Source organism: Caretta caretta, chromosome 13 (genome assembly GCF_965140235.1).
Source record: "Caretta caretta isolate rCarCar2 chromosome 13, rCarCar1.hap1, whole genome shotgun sequence".
Lineage (NCBI taxonomy): Eukaryota > Metazoa > Chordata > Testudines > Cheloniidae > Caretta > Caretta caretta.
The window spans coordinates 31,748,988-31,768,355 of record NC_134218.1 but is presented as its reverse complement, the minus strand read 5'-3'; the positions used below and the strand labels follow the sequence as shown (position 1 = coordinate 31,768,355).

Sequence of the window (19,368 nt, the reverse complement as noted above, 5' to 3'; positions counted from 1 at the left end):
CGGGGAGGATGGACGAGAGCACCACTTGCGCCTCCAGCTCCTTTATCCTTCTTCCTAGAGCCACATAGTCCGCAGTGATCCGCTCAAGGTCATTCTTGGCAGTATCATTGGTGCCCACGTGGAGAAGCAGGAAGGGGTAGCGATCCGAGGGCTTGATGAGTCTCGGCAAGTCCATATCAAAGTGCACAATAGTACTGCAATATTGCATTCCTTCCTTTGGTTCCTTTGCCAGTAGAAAGCATTATAATTAACCATTTCCTTGCGTAGCTTCCCTAGCCCCTCATGTTCAGGCACTCAAAACTTTCCAAACATTCACCTTTTGGAGTGAAACGTTCTGTGGCTGATCTCTGCCCAAAGATTAAATTATTGTGGGGAAGTCTCAAGGAGAAAGAAGGGATCCATCCGCCCTCCTGAGTTATGGGAAAGGGGGCACATTCATCCAACTGTAAAAGCATTCTAACTCCTTTAACCTGTTTACAGCAAAAGTGGCTGAACTTTGCAAGCTGGCATGTAGCCAGCCCTCAGCGAGGAATGTGCGCTTTCTTAAGCTTGAATAAACTACCTTTCATTTAGCTGCCGAGAACATTTTAAAGCGACCAATTGGGGACGCGCAGTAAATTGCTTTGGGAGTTACGCCCTACACATATGCCCATCTGTTTAAGCTGGGTGTGTCACAGGTGTGTTCAGAGAACCCATGGTCTCATGCCTGCTTTCTGAATAGCCTGTTTTAATCAGAAATTAAATGCAAATAGAAGTAACAGGATGAAGGTTTTACACTAAAAGCTGAAACATTTGCATGTCCCAACTTATTGCAATTTTGGCAATAGTACTTGTAGTATTTTCTAGTCCTATTTTCCTTGTTCAGTGTGTAGCTCAACTTATTAAAGACTACACTGTAAACCATGCAGGATGTGTACTGTGGCCAGTTAGCACTGTGCAGCCTTACTGCTGTATCCAGGCAGCCTTGTGTTTAACATAGATAATGTTTTTTACACACAGCTCTTGGAGAGTTAATTCAGTAAAGTTTCTCTGGAGTCACACACGCTTCCTCAAGGTCCTGAAGTTCTCAGCTCAAGCAAACAATATGTTGAGTCTTGGCATGACTGCATTCTGTAAACTGTCGCCTGGACTTCCTGATTTGGGGGCACCACAGTCCATCCCTGGCTTGTAAGTGTTAGCTCATCTCACTTGTTCTTCAGACTGCAGGTAGGAGCATGAGATGAAGTTTGGCAAAAAATTCCATGTAACTCTGTGTTCCAAGCAGTGCTCTTACTAGCCCTTTTGTTTGGGGTGGGCAAGGTGTGCCAAAGTTTTCTAGCTGCCAGTTGCTGTTAACAAAGTCAATAGCCAAAAGCAGCACTCATGGAGCCCTCATGATATTTATGCACAAAAGAGAAGATTGCCCAGCACATTCGGCAGAGTGAAGGCACCAGGCAATTTGAATTATTTTGTTCATTTAGATCCCAGCTGGCTGTGTAAAGCCCTCTGGGAACACGAGACTTTTTAAATTGCAAAATCCTTTTGGCTGTGTGAGATTCTTGGTATTTGCCTTAAGTACCACGAACCAGAAAATTCTTTCTACTGCTGCTGAGATAAGCGTGTGGAAGTTACATTGAGCAAATTGAGGTTATCAACTTCCAGTGTGATCAACCAACTGATTATTGAGCAGGGTTTGCCAGTTTCCTTCCACGAACTCCTACAGTGCAGGAAAGTTGGGCTGTATAGATCAGCTGGTGAAACAAGAACATTCCAAAAAGCTCGTCTGGTTTGCTCCCATGGGAGCAAACTACCCTCTGCTCATGAAACCTGAGCAGATTAACAGGCCCTTTAGAGCAGAGGCTGCCAGGCTTTCCAGTCATGACTAATGCGCTTGCCTGACTCGGCGAAGGCCATTGAGAGAGATTAACTAAGGGTTTGTCTTCACTGCAAAGCGGTAACTTGGTTTCTTATCCAGGTGTTGCTCCTACACCTCCTCCATTCACACACACAACCCTCACACCCAAGTTTGGTGGTGCTTTCAACCTGGGCTAGCTGGTGGTATGGGTAAGAGCCTGGGTTCCACTTTCACTTAGGCTAGTAACCCACCCGCTTTTGCAGTGAGGACACAGGCTAACTCACTCCAATGCTGTAGTCCTCCAATGCCTTCCCACAATTCTCCTTGTGTGCAGAGGACAGACGAGTTCTCCCACAGTTTGCTGGGGAGGAATCAGAGCCCCTCATCCTACTACAGAGCAAAGAACCATGGGATATCCCCCTGAAGTCCTAGTCATGCAAAGCACCAGTGAAGACACAGTACCTCTGAGTTCTGTAGTGTAGCTGCTCATGCCCAGGTAGGCTTACTTGGGTGTAGACCACATGAGCTAACTCTGCAGTGAAGGCCTAACACTTTCCCACTAAAGGTAATAACTGAAAAGGCACTGGCAGGAGAAACAGCATAGAAAGGAACAGGAAATAAGAACCCCCACACAGTTATAAACAAAAGCAGATTCTTTATTTGGAAAACTGGAAGTGGTGAGCATTTGCGGAGCACCAACAAGGCAAAGATATTTTATTGCCCTTTTGAAATAAACTCTCATCTCTGTTATCTCCAAACATACCTATGGGATTATCCCCATCTTGTAACGGCAGAGAAAGCAGAAACATTACTCCCTGGAAATTCAGCCTCCTTCCCTTCTGTGACAGGCACACAGAACTGCCAGAGTTACAGTGCCATCTACTGGGAGACAAGTGAACTGGGAAATCCCACCCTCTTGGGCACAACTGTTCTCTACACTCACCTGCTCTCTCTGCTTGTAGTTGTGGAAGCTCTCACTGGAGGGAAAGAGGGACTGACTGAGGCCTATATATAGAATCAAAGAACTGGAAGGGACCTCGAGAGGTCACCTAGTCCAGTCCCCACAACACAAGCTTTGAGTGAAGGCACCATAGAAGCAATTGTTGTAAATAGATAACCTTATAAAATTACTTTTGCAAAATCTGGTAACTTAAGTTTAAAAAATATATTTGCTTTATGAAGAAAATGTAATAGAAAATCGCATGGCACTCTACAAAGGCACAACAAAAATTACCTGGGCCATCTAGGCAGCTGGGGGACTTTGATGCAAATCAATATACGAGGGTTTCTATCAAGTTGATAGAAGAGAAGAGAAACCCTCTGTCCAGCAATACATGATCAAAGACATACATTGGCAAACATGATAGCAATTAACTCATATTCCAATAAACTCAGCGTGGAAAAAATGTTACTTGGTTGTCAGTTTTCTGCAGTTTCATGCACCATGTGGGCTTTGAAATCTAGTGATAAATCATGATTGTAGTAAGTACTGAAGTAACTGATTCATACATATAAATTCTCAGAATTTGGGAGGCCAGGTTTGCTACTGAAAATTACATTATTAACTCCAATTCTTCCACATAAGAACTGCCAGTAGCTACATTTTTTCTGTGTAGCATCTCTGTAAAGAGTGTTTCATTTCTAACATTCAGCAGAAACTAAAGATACATAGTGTGTAAATTAGGGAACCAAGAGTGATACATTTCAGAGGTGCTGCGTAGTACATGATGTGTCACAGAATTTGTATACAAAACTGATACATAAGCAGAGATGCTCTTCCTGTTTCTTTGGAGACATGCACAGCAGGTACCCTCTCCTCTACTCTTGCTTTGCTCCAGGTAGCTTCACAGGAGTCCAGCCCTGCATCTTGTAATAGGACACCAGCTGCTTAGGAACTTCAGCCAGGACTGTCTGGGAAAGAGCCTCCCGAGGAGCCTGCAGGAGACACCAGTGTGAGCAAACCAATGCTACCGCACATAATAGAGGGCCAAGTTATCCATCAATTCCCCTCAGACAAGGAAAGACCCAAAACAATGTCTCTACCGCTTCAGCTTGCTACTAATCAACAGAAAAGAAACCATGAAACCTGAAGCAACATCAGGAAGGGCTTCCCTGTGCTCTGATTGGAAGAACACCAGGAACTCTGATTGGTCAGGGCAGGGCATCCTATTTAAATCTAAAGGGAGGTACAGGAAATTGTCCGCACAACTGGGCTTTACCTGGCTGCTACACTGGACGCTGCAGACTTATCTGACTCCTGACCCCTGCTTCCTTGCTGTGTTCCTGATCCTTGCCCCCTGGTCTCCCACTCCAGCTCCAACCCTTGGCTTGACTCCAAACTCCAACTCCTGCTCCAACCATTAGACCCAGCCTCCCACCCCTGACATTAAGGCCTCTTCTATACAAGGAAGTTTTTCAGTATAACCCAAGTTGTAAATTAACTGAATACCATTGTACCAGTAGAGTCCCCCTGACCCCAGTGTGGCCACTCTTATTCTGTAGAAGAGTGCCCTTTTCAGTTTAGCATAAACCTTTTCCCAGGCAACGGACGCTAACGTGAAAAGAGCCAGTCTAGGTTTTTAAACTAAATTATATGGAGAACCTCATATTCCCCACTGTGCAGCCAAAGAAAGAATAGCTTATTGCAGTCAACAGCAATTCTATGAATCTGACAAAATTTGGACCCCATTTCTAGATAATTTTAGACAAAAAATATTGAGATGCTATAAGAATGCCAGACCTCCATTCCACCTAACCCCTCCACTTCCTCCCCCTGGTGCCTCCTTCCCTCCTTTGCAATATTCATGTTTGTTTATTTTTATTACTGTCAACCCTCACCCTAACGTGTTATGCCTACGTAGTATTGTCTGGTTTGAACCTTTGACAAGTTGTAAAGCTGCAAAATTCTATTGCAGATCCTATAAAACAGGAGGTATTTGGACCCACACAAGCTGTAAGTTGCTTACCTTTTTGTACTTTTAATTGCCTGTTTCTTTTTGAAAATCAATGAGAAATCAATCACAAAAAGCAGCAACCACTCTTATACCACAACAGGAGAGTCCAAACAGGGTGTCACACCAATAGAACTAAATGGATACAACTGGTAAAATCCCTGTGGGGCAAGGCCCAAGAGAAGCCAGCCTTCCCAGTACCTGACGTGCTAATCCAGAGGTGGAGGGTGCTCAAAGAACAACGGGCCAGGCTACATCAAACGGGGTTCTTCCCAAGAGCGGCTCTGGTTTATTATTATTTGTATTCTCGTAGTGCCAAGGAGCTCCAGTCATGGACCAGGCCCTGCTGTGCTAGACTTGGAACTACTCCTTGGAGGTGGCCATCAGCCCCAGCCCCAGGAGATCTTCACACAGTGCTTTGGGATAGCTCAGCTTGTCATTGTTTCTATGCCGTTTGAAAAACACTTTGCTATCCATGTTAAAATTAAAACGCCATTTAGAATTCCATTCTGGGCCAACTCCATGTAGTACAAGTTTAATTTCAACTCAAAAATTGGGGAAAAGGTGAGGCTGGACGACAGCCTACAGGCAAAGCAATGTGCTCCCATGAAGAGTTCAGAGTGCAATCCACTGGGAAGCAGGCAGGCAGGGATGAGGTGGTAGCATGCTCTGCCCTGCTGGATGCCTCACTCCTGTGCCATCGAAGTTATGGAGGCAAAGAGGTCAGGCCTAGTGAGGTGACAGTAACTTAACTCTCATTCCAGGGGAGATATTGCGCTCAGTCTTCTGATCTCCTGGAGGCTGAGAACACAGCAGAGGCAACATGCTACGCCCCTGGTTGATCGGAAGTACCTCCATTTACTCTTGCTCCTCAACCCAACAAGCTGGGATTGCTCAACTTCTGACGGGCAGGAAACATCTCACAGTTCTCTGAGGAACAGTCTCCAGGGCAATTTTGGGCCACACTTCCCCGCAGTCAGCTCACTGGCTTCATACACTAACTACATGGTTAACAGAGTCTCTACAAAACCACTCCTCTCTCAGATCAAACCCGTGACAATTGTGTACAATGAGATCAGGATTAACAGGCGGTTTCTTTTCCTCATGTTAAAACAAAAGATAACTTACACTGAGGAACTGTCTGAAAGGCACGAACTGTACAATGTCTCGTGCAGCTGGCTCCCCTGTCAAGGACTTTAATACGCCGTTGTCCCCATCCAGGAATTCCATGGCTTTGAAATCAGCATTGCCAACTCCAACGATAATAACAGACATCGGCAGTTTAGAGGCATTAACAATAGCTTGCCTGGTTTGATCCAGATCAGTGATCTCACCGTCTGTGATGATCAGTAGTACATAGTATTGCTGCAAAACATTCAATCAGGCAATCAGCGAGTTTAACATCAAACCCCAGCAAAAGGCAGTGCCTTAGTCATCGCTCCTTCTAGGAAGGGAAACCAGATGGGCTTGTGGATAAGGCACAGGACTGAGTGAAATTCTATTACCCATTTTGTCACACAATATACACGTGACCCCAGGCTAGTCACTTCTCCCTCTGCAACTCAGATTTTCATAATCTGGACCTAGTTTTAAAGGGGAGGGGGGGAGTGAGAGGCTTAGTTTAATTATGTTTGTAAAGAATTTTAAGATCCTTGGACGGAAAGCACTAGGGAACAACAAAGTACCACTGAAGCAAGCACATTGGCTGCAAAACCTGCTGTTTGATGCTGTTTTCCTTGCTGATGGTATTGTTACCCTCACAAGGCCTGGGATAGAGACCAGTGGAGTGGGAGGGTCTGGGCTCCCCTCCCACCCTCTAACAACTAGTTGTCACCTCCGTCAAGCATCAACCATCGCACCCCACCCTATTCAGCAGTAAGCACAGAGCCAGTGTTTCACCAAGATATTACAAGGTGGAGTAAAGGTCACCTGGACTCCACAGGATGAGTAAAATACCACAGAGATCTGAGCAAGTTGGGGGAACCATATTAGAGGAGTCCAAGCAGGGAAGGAGAAATCTCTTTGCGATTCCATTCGATCGCATACAGGGAAAGTGGAAAGGTCAGGAATGCATGTCTGTACCCGATAAACATGGACTTACAGCAGCCGTTCCTTGCTGTACTGACTGAGCTGCAAACCTTGCCACATGGTTTATAATAGGAGAGAAATTTGTTGGCCCATAGAGTCGGACCTGAGGCAGTGCCTGGCGATAAGCATCCACAATTCCTTGGATTCCTATACAACAAGAAGGTCTGAATTACCAGAAAAGCCTTAACATTTTACCTATCTTGCTAATTGTTTTATGAGCATTATCCTTCTTGCATTTTACAACAACTGGTCACATTTAAGGTGCATACAGAAAATCATACTGGACCGATTTCAAAGCAGCAGCCAGTACTATGCATGTCAAAGAGGCTGTGGGTGCCCAAGGTGGTAGTTAGCATGGTCAGTGGGAACCTGCAGAGAAGTGGCAGGGTATACGGCAGACTCCTTCCATCTTGTACTTGCCAGATTTTCCAAGAAATGACACTGGTTAGTGCTACTAACATAATACAGCTGATGTGAGCATTTCCTCTACAAAAGGAGGGTTTGCAGTTGATGGACTGGTGTGTGCTTAGGCTGGTGACTACCAATTTGTGCAAACACATGTATTTCTGCTATCTCCCCCCTACCCCCATTTTCCTGCTTACGCATCTACTGCATATTGTCTAAATCCCAAATTGTGAAGTCTCTGGGGCAAAGACTGTGTGTTCTTTGCTTGTATAGTGCCTAGTTCAGTGGAACCATCTCTCCATTTAGGGTCCTTAGCCATTACTGGACTAGATATACTATTGAAGGCCTTGTCTACGCATGACACTTGCACTGGTTTAACTAAAATCAAGTTGTAAAAATTGATTTAGTGAAACTGTTACAAACTCTTGTGTGGACACTTAAACTGGTTTATTGATTTTGCTTCATTTTGCAATTTATGCTACACTCACACAGCCTGTCACACTGGTTTTAATTGCATAACTGCAGGACCAAGGCTTCCTACAAAGCTGGCTTAAAGGGACAACCTTGAGGTAGCAAGGAAAGAGATCCTAGCAATGCAGTGGGCAACCAGATTCACTCTGGGAACAAATACATGGATTCACACAGGGAAACTCATAGATTTGCAATTTTCTGCTGGCCTCAGACAAGATAGAAAAACTGAAGTTTCTTAGATTTAATGTGCATGTGCTAGGTACTGAATAAAGAGGGAATGAGACAGTCCTAGCTCCAAGGACTTTATAAACCAACTCAAATGAAAGAACAATTAAAAAGAGGATCGTAGACAACCTACTGTTTAACAACACAGCTTTTGAGAACAAAAGAAATAAACTTCAATACCTTTAAAAGCCATATTTGCAAAAGGATGAATATTTAGTAAACATTTGGGTGAAGCAATGATACATTTCAAATACTCTGGATTCATATGTATCATCCACAAACTAAGACCTCTGCTGCCAGAAAGAGTGGACGGTTGTTCCACTTCCGATTTCTGTGGACATAAAAAACTGAACAATTTAAACCAGCAGTTCTCCTATTCAAGAAACATTAACAAAGACAAAGGTGTGCTTACCCCGACAATAGGGATTGTTGGGGTTAAAGTTCAAGGCAAATTCATGAGAGACCTGGAAGAGAGAACATTTACATCCATTTAGCGAAACATTGACATGCACACAAGAAGTGCTGGCAGAATTCTGAGAAACCTACCTGCCAGTTTGGAGGAACCTGAGCTCCAAATCCAAACGCAGGAAACAGCTTATCTCTGCAGGAGAGATGGAAACAATAAGAAGCCTGAAAAATTGGGATATCCACCCCCCCATTGCCTCCCCTTATCACTGCTTCAATTGATGGAAGGTGAATGCTGCATAGGACCCGATCCTGCTCCCACTGAAATCAGCAGGGGGTGGTGCATGTCCTGTGAAAGCATACTGCTGGGGCTCAGCACTGCAAAGCTTGCTTTGGGTCACTGAAAAGAGGAGCTCAAATCTCTGTTCAGGAGAACACCAAACCCCTCATTCAGCAGTTCCTGCTCACATTAGGCCTGCCTACACCTTAACAGCAGCGGCACTGCAGAACAAGACTGGTGTTCTGGGACAGAGCTAAGTGCGGAGAATATCCAGAGATATTCGTTCCTCACCTTCATGAGCACCAAGACGACCCCCAGTTTTGAAAGCCAGAGAGAGAGCTGCATCCCCATATCATTTCTGAAGCGCACAGTATAAAGGAATACAAGTATGCAGCAAAACCAGCCAGTGCAGGCAGATCAGCACAGGTGCATGGGATCATCTAGTCTGACAGCCACATAAGACAAGCCAGATTTATTGAATTGGCCTCGTTAGCACTACAAAAAGTAATTTTCCCTCTGTTGATATTCACTCCTTCTTGTCAACTGCTGGGAATGGGCCACATTCACCCTAACTGAATTGGCTTCTTTAGCACTGACCCCCCAACTTGGTAAGGCAACTCCCATCTTTCCATGTGCTATATATTTATACCTGCTTACTGTATTTTCCACTCCGTGCATCTGTTGAAGTGGGTTATATCCCACGAAAACTTATGCCCAAATAAATTTGTTAGTCTCTAAGGTGCCACAAGGACTCCTTGTTGTTTTTGCTGATACAGATTAACACGGCTACACCTCTGAAACAAGCCAGAAAATGTCACTCAGCAATTCCTGCATCAAGCCCAACCACTTCTGGTTGAACTAGAGCACCTCTTTCATGAAGACATCCCAGCTTGGTTTACAGACTTCAAGAGATGGAGAATCCATCACATTCCTTGGTAATGGTTAATTACCCTCACTGCTAAACATTTCCACCTTATTTCTAGTTTCAATTTGTCTAGCTTTAATCTTGCAGAAATTGAAGTTCTCCACATAGATTGATCAGGTCATCTCTTAACCGTCTCCCTGATAAAGGACTCCTTTAGTCTCTCACTGTAAGGTGGGTTTTTCAGTCCTTACATCATTCTTGTGCCTCTTCTCTGAGCCCACCCTAATTTTCCAACATCCCTTTTGAAGGGTGGACAACAGAACTGGACACAATATCCACATCCTTGTGAATGTCTAGCCATCAGCTCAAGTTCAACATGGCTAAAATAGAGCTCTTGATCTTCCCCACCATGCCTTCCCTGCGACCTCCTCTCTCAATAACTGTGGATACCACTGTCATCTTTATTGTCACTCAGGCCCATAACTGGGATGCCTTCTTCAACTCAAACCTCTCTCTAGGTCCTCACATCCAGGCTGTCCACATCCTGCAACTGTTTTCTGCACAACATCACTGAGATATGGCCTCTCCTAACCATCCATGCAGCTAAAACTCTTCCCCAGGCTCTCCACAGCTTACAGCTCAATTAATGCCACATCCTTCTCTCTGGCCTGGACAAATGCAATCTTGTCCCACTGATATCCATTCAGAATGCTGCTGCAAAGACCATTGTCCTAGCCCGTTGTTCTGACTATGTCACCTCTCTGTTTGCATCCTTTCACTGCTTCCCTCTTCTCTACTGTATCAAACACAAGCTAGCTGTCTGCACTTTCAAGGCCTTTCACAGCCTATCCCCACCTTATCTACCATCTCTAATTCAGTAATGAAAGGTCACACTTCTGTGGCAAGGGGTGCATTTCCTAGCCCATACTGTGGTGCAGAATTGTGGCACACATAATTAGATGATCTAGTAGCCCAGTGATATCACATACTCCGGAACTCGTGGAAGGATAATTAGAGATCAAACTCAATCCTGGTCATCAGAGAATGGCCTTTGTCTGACCCTACTTAACCAGAGGGATGGTCACCACAAGGAAGGGGCTCTAGGGGTTCCAGAAAGATGGTTGAGAATTCCAGTCTCTCTCCCAGGACACACACTGTCCCACTGAAAAAAACTAATGATATTTCAGGTTAAGAGAGGACTAAAGCCAGACAGAGGCACTGAGCTGGCTAGCACGTTTCCCACTGAATTAAGACTTGAACAAGCATGGCATTCAGGCACAAAATGTGTCACCGGCAACAAAAGATTAACACTTGACAGCAGCATTTTACATTCACCAATAGCCCTTGACTGCCAGCACTTAGAATTTCACATTTTTCAGAAACCTGTGGATGAATCAGTTCAAGAACCTCTTACATACGTGTCGTAATCCTGGACCACATTCCCCACACTCCAGATGGCAGTCAGGTATTCGTTTATCCCATTTGGACTGATGTAGTGAAGAGAATCTGGTGACTTTGGATCTCCATTGGAGCCAGTGAAGTCTATACCTACCTGATTAAGAAGATAAGAACAGCAGGTCATTGAAGGGTCACCAACATTACAGGTAAGTGAGAGAAAGAAAACATTTCTATCCAGAAACTGAAGCTCACGGCTAGCCCAACACACGTGCACATGCAGACCGGCATCAAATCTCCCCAGCAGCAATGACCAGTACTACTCTGGGACCCATCCATTCCCTGGAAGTCCCTGTGACATACCCCCAGGGCACAAGTAGGTATTGGCACCTAATTTCTAGGGAATGGACAGACACCAGCTTGTTTACTGCTAGTCTAAAAATAAATGACCTGAGAGCAGTTTAAGAAGCTCCCTGCCCATTAGAGTTACTGTGAGATGCAGAAAAATGCTCATGACAATCAACCAAAGAAATTACTTTCTTTATCCTGATCATCTCACAGAAATACAGAGAGGAAACTGTCTATTATATAAAACCTCTGAATGATTGTTGTCATTCACAAAGACAAGAAGCAGGTGAGCAACTCACTGTGAAGTTAATCTGGCAGCCTCCCATGACATAATCCAGGAAAGAGTATTCAGTTTCAATCTAAAGGAACAAATACTCAGGGTTACACCTCCTCTCCTACAGGAGCAGGAAAGCTGGTAGTTTGGAAAATAAGCTTACCTTGCAGGATTTTATCCTAACAATTCCAGAGTTTTTGTAGCTCTTTTTCTTTTGTTTCTTCCCAGGGTGAATGCATTCAAATTCCACCTACAGGACACAATGCACATAAGAGTCAGATTACTGACATACTCACCTGAAGAAAGCAGAGTTCAGGAGTTTAAACCAGAGCAGTGCAAAGGATGTGATTCAACCCAGCCCGCCTCTCCAAAAAATAGTGAGATTAATGGGATTTTTAAACACACCCACAGTAAACAGACAGATTCTAACCACTCTGCCACATGCTCTGTTTCAACAACGATATTTTTAAAAAAGTCTATTGCTCTAGAAAACTGGCCTCCTGATGGTAGGGATAAGTCAGCTATGCAGCGGTGACACTCTTGGTATGTCTCCTGGAGTCTGCTATGCTGGAGTGAACAAGAGGGGGAAGCTACTCTGCTTCTGCCTGATTCTCCAGAGACAAAGGAAAATGGAGATGATGGAAGCATGGCACAGGAACTAGACAAAGGGCACCAAAATACCTTCAGGAGGAGGAGATGCAACGGCACCCAGAGTTACAGACTGGGGTGCTTGGGGTGCAAAATGTATTTACTTTTCTGGGATGTGTGTTTATGACATTACAGCACAAATAAAATTACTTTTGAATATGGAGCAAAACTCTACACTAGCACGATCCAACAATCTGTTGCAAACCCTTTGCAGTGAGTTATGGCCCCCTCAGCTGAAAAAATGGGGAAGAAAAAGAAAAAGCTCACCAGAGAGCTGCCTCCTGCTTTCTGCAGCTGAGACAGGTTAGTTTCAAAACTGCCTATCAAGTCATGTGACCCATCACTATCATAATCTGTACAATGTACCTGAAAGGAAAGAAATAGCAGGCAATGGACAAAGGTACTGTATCAGGGAGAATTACAGCTGCTCACCACATGATCTCTCGCTTCCAACAGCTTTGCAGTGATGCAAGTGAACTCCCCTATTAAATCAGAACTGGTGCTGTCATCCATATCACTAACTGAAACCTGACAGTAAAAGAGACACTCAAAGTGAATCCTGGTTAGAGACAGAGAAATACTGCTACTCAGCCGTTTAGCTAACGGGCAATTAAATGCAACTCACATGCACAGCAGAAGTTTTGCTTCAGTCAGGATCTCTCCCCAGCTAAATTGATCTGCTTTGCTAGACTACTGAATATTGTTTATTTGTATGTTGGTACAGAGGTATAAACATGATTTTATTCTGCAGAGGGTACTCAACTGGAATATGGAGAAAGAAGCAATAAGAATGCTGTATCCAACATCATCCAAAGTCTTTCATATTTGCATACATAAAAAATAATAATATGGACTGCACTGGAGATTGGCAGCTCCAGAGAGCAGAAACCTAGCCTGTCTTCTTTTGTATTTTGCACAGTACCAAGCAGACTATCTATATTTGAATAGTTAATCACATTTAGATCAGCCTGGAGACCTGATTCCCCAATGCTAATGCCAATGCAAGTGACAATGGCATACAGAACATGCTAAGACCTAAATCAGTTATAGCACCACATGATGTTAGCCACTAGAAAGCGGTATGTATGAGGTTTTAATATGCACAAAACACACAACACATATTAAAAATCACAGAATGCAAGTACTCCAGTGGAAACAATCAAAAACCAATGCTTACGAACTGGTGCCTTTCCCCACCTTTTCAAAAACAAACTCCATATGCTCCACAGACTTCAAAACTCACTGACTTTTGGGGGTCTGGCTTTATCAAAGAAAAAATTACCACCATCACAGGACACAGCTCAGCACAAGCCATCTCCTCACAGTCAGCTTCTCCCAGTGTTCTATCTCTCAGGACTGCTCAGTGACCACGCTTTATAAGGGTGTCAAACTCATTCTTTGGAGAGGCCCAAATTACATGTGTAATTATAGCCCACAGGGTTAAATTCAGATCTCACAAACTCCCCTTGATCCACTGCAGCTCTTCCTGCTGGTCACTGGGAAATTTGCACAAAAATCAAGGGTGAAATGTTCCTTTAGCTAATAAATAATAACCAAAAGTTCAATTAAGTATCTTATAGTCACATTTGACCTCACACAGTGGAAGAGCATGCTCACTTTTAAGACCACTTATTTCTTCCTTTTACTTCTCTTCCTTCCCCCATCCTTCGTCTCTGTTTCCTCCTTTCCTCTGCATTCCCCACTCTGCAGCCATTTTCAGTTTCCACCATGAGTTTCTCTACCATCCCTTTCATCACCCCATCTGCTAAAACAATTTGAAATGAAATAAATAATGCTCACATTTAAAGCACTGAGGCTGCAGAATTACCAACCTGATGAGGTAACAGGACAGGGAGTTCTCACCTCAGAACCTTACATCCTCTCCATCTAAAGAGCTTCTACATCCTCCCTTATATCTGGGTGGGGAAACGAGCCCTGTGAGTCATCAGAATCCACATACTCTTTTCCCAGTAAACTCACACCTGCTAACAGAGATTGAAGCAATATTTTTTATGCTGATGGGAGAGCTCTCCTATCAGCGCAGAGCATCTTTTGTACTGGTACAGCTGCATCCTAGAGACATGGGTTACCATTGCTAGACTGTTACGATGCTCAGAAGGAAACAAACATCTCTGAAACACGCTCTTTTCAGCAATAATGGGCAGTCACAGGCGGTCAACCCTGACTGCATCAGTGGCCAGCTAGCAATATTGTAGGGAACAGGTCATAACCCAACTGTCAGCAAATACTTATTTCCTGCATTTGTCCAATATTTTGTGGGACCCAAGAGGTCCTCAAGGTGAATAAAGGATGCTCTACCTCCTAAAAATGAAACCACCAATATTCACAGAAGGCGGTGGCTTCTGCTCTACTCCTTATGTCCTCAGATTGATGGGTAGTTATCTTGTTCTTTAAAATCTCATTTTAGTTTACATGAAGAACTAATTCCAATGAAAGATTACTTTGGTGGAAAGGAATTGCATCAGTTTAGAAAACAAAAAAGACAATCAAGGACTTCAATTTTTGTCTAAGTTGAAAGAGTTACTTATCTAAAAAAAAAAAAAAAAAAAAAATCAAGAAAACCCTGCCGAGGTCACTCACTGCATATCAGTGCAGCAGGGTAGTAGTGCAGTGTGCAAAAGAATTACTGAAATATTAGTTAGTGTCAGCACTAATTTGAGGAAATCAAACCACACCTGTTTATCTTGAACTTTGGTTAATACTCTTGACCCAAAATATCGTCACACAAAAGACCTGCAAAGCTGGTGTCCAAAAACCAAATCAAACAAATAAGACTTTGATGTCCATGTTAAATCATTTGAACAGTTATACTAATGTATCAGGAGCGCGGAGCGGAGGCTTGATTCAGTGTTTGCTATGCAGCACGTAGTCATAATAATGGCTATGAGCAATTTCTACATGAAGCTTAGGAAGCCCCCAAAGTAGACTGACTGAGGGTTCTGTGAAGCAAAAGCTGGACATGATGGCAATGAGTCAAAAAAAGGGGGCACACATCTTGCCCAATCACTCTCTCACCAGGATGTAATTAGATTAAAATCAGGGGCTTGAACACTTGAGATCGTTAAAGATCCTATGACATTTCCCCCCAGTGTCCTCACCAAATTCTGACTTGATGTTGTATTCTTCAGTGCTATTAAACCACGGTTGTCTTTCAACCCAAACTCACCTTTCTGACTCACCTTTCCACCTGTAATCAGAGGATAATACATCCCTTCTTCACAGGTGTGTTGTGGAGTTTAATTAAATGTTTGTGAATGCTTTGAGGTCCTTGATTGAAAGGCACTATGTGGAAGTATATTATTAGCATACATTTGCCCTGAAGTGACGAATATGGATTCTTACTGTAAAGCACAGCTTTCAGAGCCTGGCACACAAAACCTTACATAATGAAATTCCTCACTCTATGCCATGCTTGCAAAGTACCGAGGATTTTAATTAGCATCAATTTGGCAAAGAGGGACAACAAGCATTACCAACATGGGCCTTGTCAGTCAGTGTCTCTCTCACTTCTCCAACGTCTTTGGGTCAAGAGGATTCCTCTTTTTTGGTCACAGTCAGGTTTTTCCCCAATTATGAAGTACATAACTTATCACTGAAATCTTTTACCCCATATTTAGCACTCCAAGTCATACTTCAAACCTTTTTTCCTATTTACCAATCTCAGTAATTCTTTGGATTTACCATGCTGCACACGCACACTGACTGACATGCAGGCCTTCTGCTAAACCTTTAAGACCTGATTCCCAACACAAGGCTTCTTCACAGGTACAACGAGACAGGAAAACCTAGAAAGAAATGTTTTTTGGGTTGACTGACCAGAGAAAACACTGGTTTAGAAAGAACAGCATGTGGTTTTGAATTCATTTACTGTGGAAGGGGTAAATTTTTAGACTCCACCTCTAATCAGAGACTTCAGTGAATTAAAAAGATTAGGTAACTACTTGGGGTGTTTTAAGATACAGCAAATTGCCTTATGAATGTGGAGTATTATGCTGAAGACCTACTCATGACCTTGAGTCAGACAGAGTCATTTATTGTATGTAAGAGCTCAAGGAGTTAGAATCTAGGCCCTTTTCAAGGAAAAGCCTCTGCTCAAGCTGGCAATAGGAAAAGGGTCCCTGCTAGTATGAAGACAAGACCAAAGATGGCACTTAGGTTTACATTGTACCATCGCCTTCCTCAGCACCATCAGTTTGGTTCAGCATTGAATGACCCTCTCAGCTACGTTCCAGACAATAACTGAAAGTCTGATAATTCTATCTATAGATCAGTCATTAGGGAAGAGTGTGGGAAACTTCACTTTTGCAGTTCTTGACCTATTTTAAATTTGACAGGTGCTATTGCATTCACATAGATTTTTCATTTAATAAAAATGATCTCTTATTTGCTAATATTTACATTTTTAAACAACTTCTCTAGATAAGCAAAGATTGAACAGCCTGATAATCACATAGCTAGTTAATGTCAACCCAGAGGTGGTGACTTACAATTGCAAAGGAATGAGAGAGAGAATCTAATCACTTACGCTTTCCAAAGACCATACCTTGATTGGGTTATTGAAGTCCCCTCCACAGAACGTTTGCAAGGGAACACTAAACTTCCTCCAGCATGGATTTAAATTGTTCTTAATCACCTGCAAGACAACAGATATAATAAATAATCTTGAATGGGGGATGCCACATGCAAATTGTTAAGAGTTTTAACATTGTCAAAATCAAGAGTTCTACACCATGCTGAGTATCTGGAGGCAATTCTTGAACTGGAGGTACGGTGTTTCAGACTACGTCTATTCTACAAGCAGCGCTATGTCCGTACAGTCCCCTACAGTAGACACAGCTTACAATGACATAAGGAGTTTTTGAGCTGGTATAGGAATACCACCTCCCTGAACAACATTAGTTATGTGGACAGAAGCACTCTTCTGTCGACATAGCTGCATCTATCTTGAGGGGTTTGCCAGCATAGCTACATGAGTCAGAGATGTGGGGGGGTTTCACACCCCTGACTGACACAGCTTTGTTGATATCAATTTTAAGTGTAGATCAAGCCTCAAGCTGCGAACTTCTCAGATTTTGCATGCCAAGGACATGTCTATACAACAAGCACTACAGAGGCACAGCTGCAGCCACACCACTGTAGTGCAGACGCTTACTACAGCAACAAAAGGGGTTTTTCCATCACTGCAGTAAATCTATCTCCTCGAGAGGCAGTAGCTACAGTGGGGGTTAGGTCAACGTAACTACACTGCACAGGTCATGAGATTTTTCGCAGCCCTGAGCAATGTAGCTAGGGCGGCCTAAATTTTAAGTGCAGACTAAATATATTCTAGGTTGGGCCTGATTAATTCCGGGAGGAGAAATCCAGTAAAACACAGGTGCTGCAAAAAGCAAGAGCTCACAGCTCAGGAGGTGCCACTCTTTCCTCTAAGGCAGGACTGAACTAACACTCCAACAGCATTAAGGGACACTGCATCTTTTTTCAGATCAAACATTAAAAAAGGTCCTAACATATGGCCATTAAGGAATCTCTACTCTTTTCAAAGTGCCATAGGTCCTAACCCTACTATGCTGTGCAAAATCCCAGTGTGGATAACTACATTCTGTCTACACTTATAAGTTTGTTTGGAAAATACTTTGGAATCCTTTGAAATGAAAGAAACTTAACGAAGCGCAAGTTAGCATTTGTGGCGCCAGAGTTCAGTAGACACTAAAACTAGTTTCTGTAAAAACACAGCAATATCCTGTTCCCCACAGCACAATACGTTCGCCCTTTTCAGGCAATGAGAGCCGAACCTAATGCCAGAACAGTGTGTGTCAGTGTGCAAACCCTACCTCTGATCTATAGACCAGCTGCCATTTTCCACCATCACTCTGCTTGTAAAATTCCAAAAACGGATCTGATTTGCCCAAAAAATCCTGTAAAAACAAAAAATAGGAGTAATCAACCCCCCATGCTTTGTCCAAATAAATACCAAACACTTAGTGGTGGGGGCTGGCATCCCCAGTGGGACAAGAAAGCCCAGAGAAGTTTGTGAGGCAGTGCACATATTACAGTGGCGCAGGTGCATCACTAAGCTATGGCTGCAGCGTGATAGCTGTTTAAAAGGTCGACCTTCCGAAGTCCTTTAAAATCGACATGCTTTGGCAGATTTGTTGAAATTTGGTCTGCCTCATGGGAGTGTGGGGTAGCATTAGTTATACGTATATGCGGTCACTTGATCAAGGGGTTTCCAGGTTACAAACACCCCCCCCCAAAAAAAACCCCCAAAAAACAAAAAACAGGTTTCCTTCTGATGCCTTGTACTGTTAAACTGAGAAACTAATGACTAGATGAAACAGAGGCCTTTTGTCGGTGAACTCATGCTGCCATTAAATAGTTATCATAGCCCTCCCCTACGACAAAAGGAGTTCTGCATGGAGGGGCTGGAGGATGCTGCAATGTGAGAGTTGTTGGTGGCAGCTGTATTCTGGAGGGAATGTAAGCCATGTCTGGGGGGGAATTAGACATGTAAATGCCTGGGGGGATATTACGGGACAGAGGAGTGGGGAAATGAGGGGAGAGGGATTTTGGACTGCAGTGAGGAGGGAGGGGGATAAATAAGGATGGATGATAGGTGAGACAAGAGAGGTTGGGGACTCAGATGTGGGAGGCATGGTCCCGCAAGCTCTGCCAGCACACCCCCACCTCATGTACTCCACAGCTCTGTCAGTGCACCCAATCCTGCACCTGAAACCGCCCCACATCCTGCAGCTCAACCTCGTCAGCCCCAACCCTAGTGCACTCCTAGTGCACCCCAATCCCCATGTATTCCACAGCTCTGCCAGTGCACCTAACCCCCAGTGCAGATAAGGATTCAAAACTCAACTCTGAACCTTTGGAAGTTCTCCAGTTGTTATCCAATACATTTAATGTTTAGCCTAACTCAACTTTCAATTCTACCTCAAGGATGTTTTTTCATGTAAACTGCCCATTATCAAAGACACATCTCAATGAAATCACCTTGAATGAAAGGCAAGACCAATCCCAAAAGTGTGGTTTGGTAATTTTGTATGTGACATCACATTCAAAACATAAACAGCATGTTTCTTGTTTAAGCATTTAAAAAATGTGAGTACTTCCTCTTCCACACTGTTCTCCCGATTAAAAAAAAAAAATTAG

At 43.5% G+C, this 19,368-nt stretch overlaps 1 protein-coding gene across 6 annotated transcripts in view; it reads right to left on the bottom strand.

Annotated features, from left to right (window-relative positions):
- Positions 1 to 2,469: 2,469 nt before the first annotated feature.
- Positions 2,470 to 19,368, bottom strand: part of CPNE1 (copine 1) — a 79,446-nt gene continuing 62,547 nt past the window's right edge. For 5 of the 6 annotated variants that reach the window (XM_048820004.2, XM_048820005.2, XM_048820006.2 and 2 more), the window contains 11 exons: positions 18,042 to 18,125; positions 16,754 to 16,843; positions 12,457 to 12,555; positions 11,705 to 11,791; positions 11,567 to 11,626; positions 10,943 to 11,076; positions 8,521 to 8,575; positions 8,387 to 8,438; positions 6,887 to 7,020; positions 5,914 to 6,150; positions 2,470 to 3,769 (listed from right to left, as the gene is read on the bottom strand). In XM_048820004.2, coding sequence (XP_048675961.1) covers positions 3,653 to 3,769; positions 5,914 to 6,150; positions 6,887 to 7,020; positions 8,387 to 8,438; positions 8,521 to 8,575; positions 10,943 to 11,076; positions 11,567 to 11,626; positions 11,705 to 11,791; positions 12,457 to 12,555; positions 16,754 to 16,843; positions 18,042 to 18,125 — 1,149 coding nt within the window. In that variant the 3' untranslated portion in view covers positions 2,470 to 3,652. Of the gene's footprint in view, positions 3,770 to 5,913; positions 6,151 to 6,886; positions 7,021 to 8,386; positions 8,439 to 8,520; positions 8,576 to 10,942; positions 11,077 to 11,566; positions 11,627 to 11,704; positions 11,792 to 12,456; positions 12,556 to 12,621; positions 12,718 to 16,753; positions 16,844 to 18,041; positions 18,126 to 19,368 lie in introns of all 6 variants that reach the window. The other variant, XM_075118860.1, reaches the window with a different exon arrangement.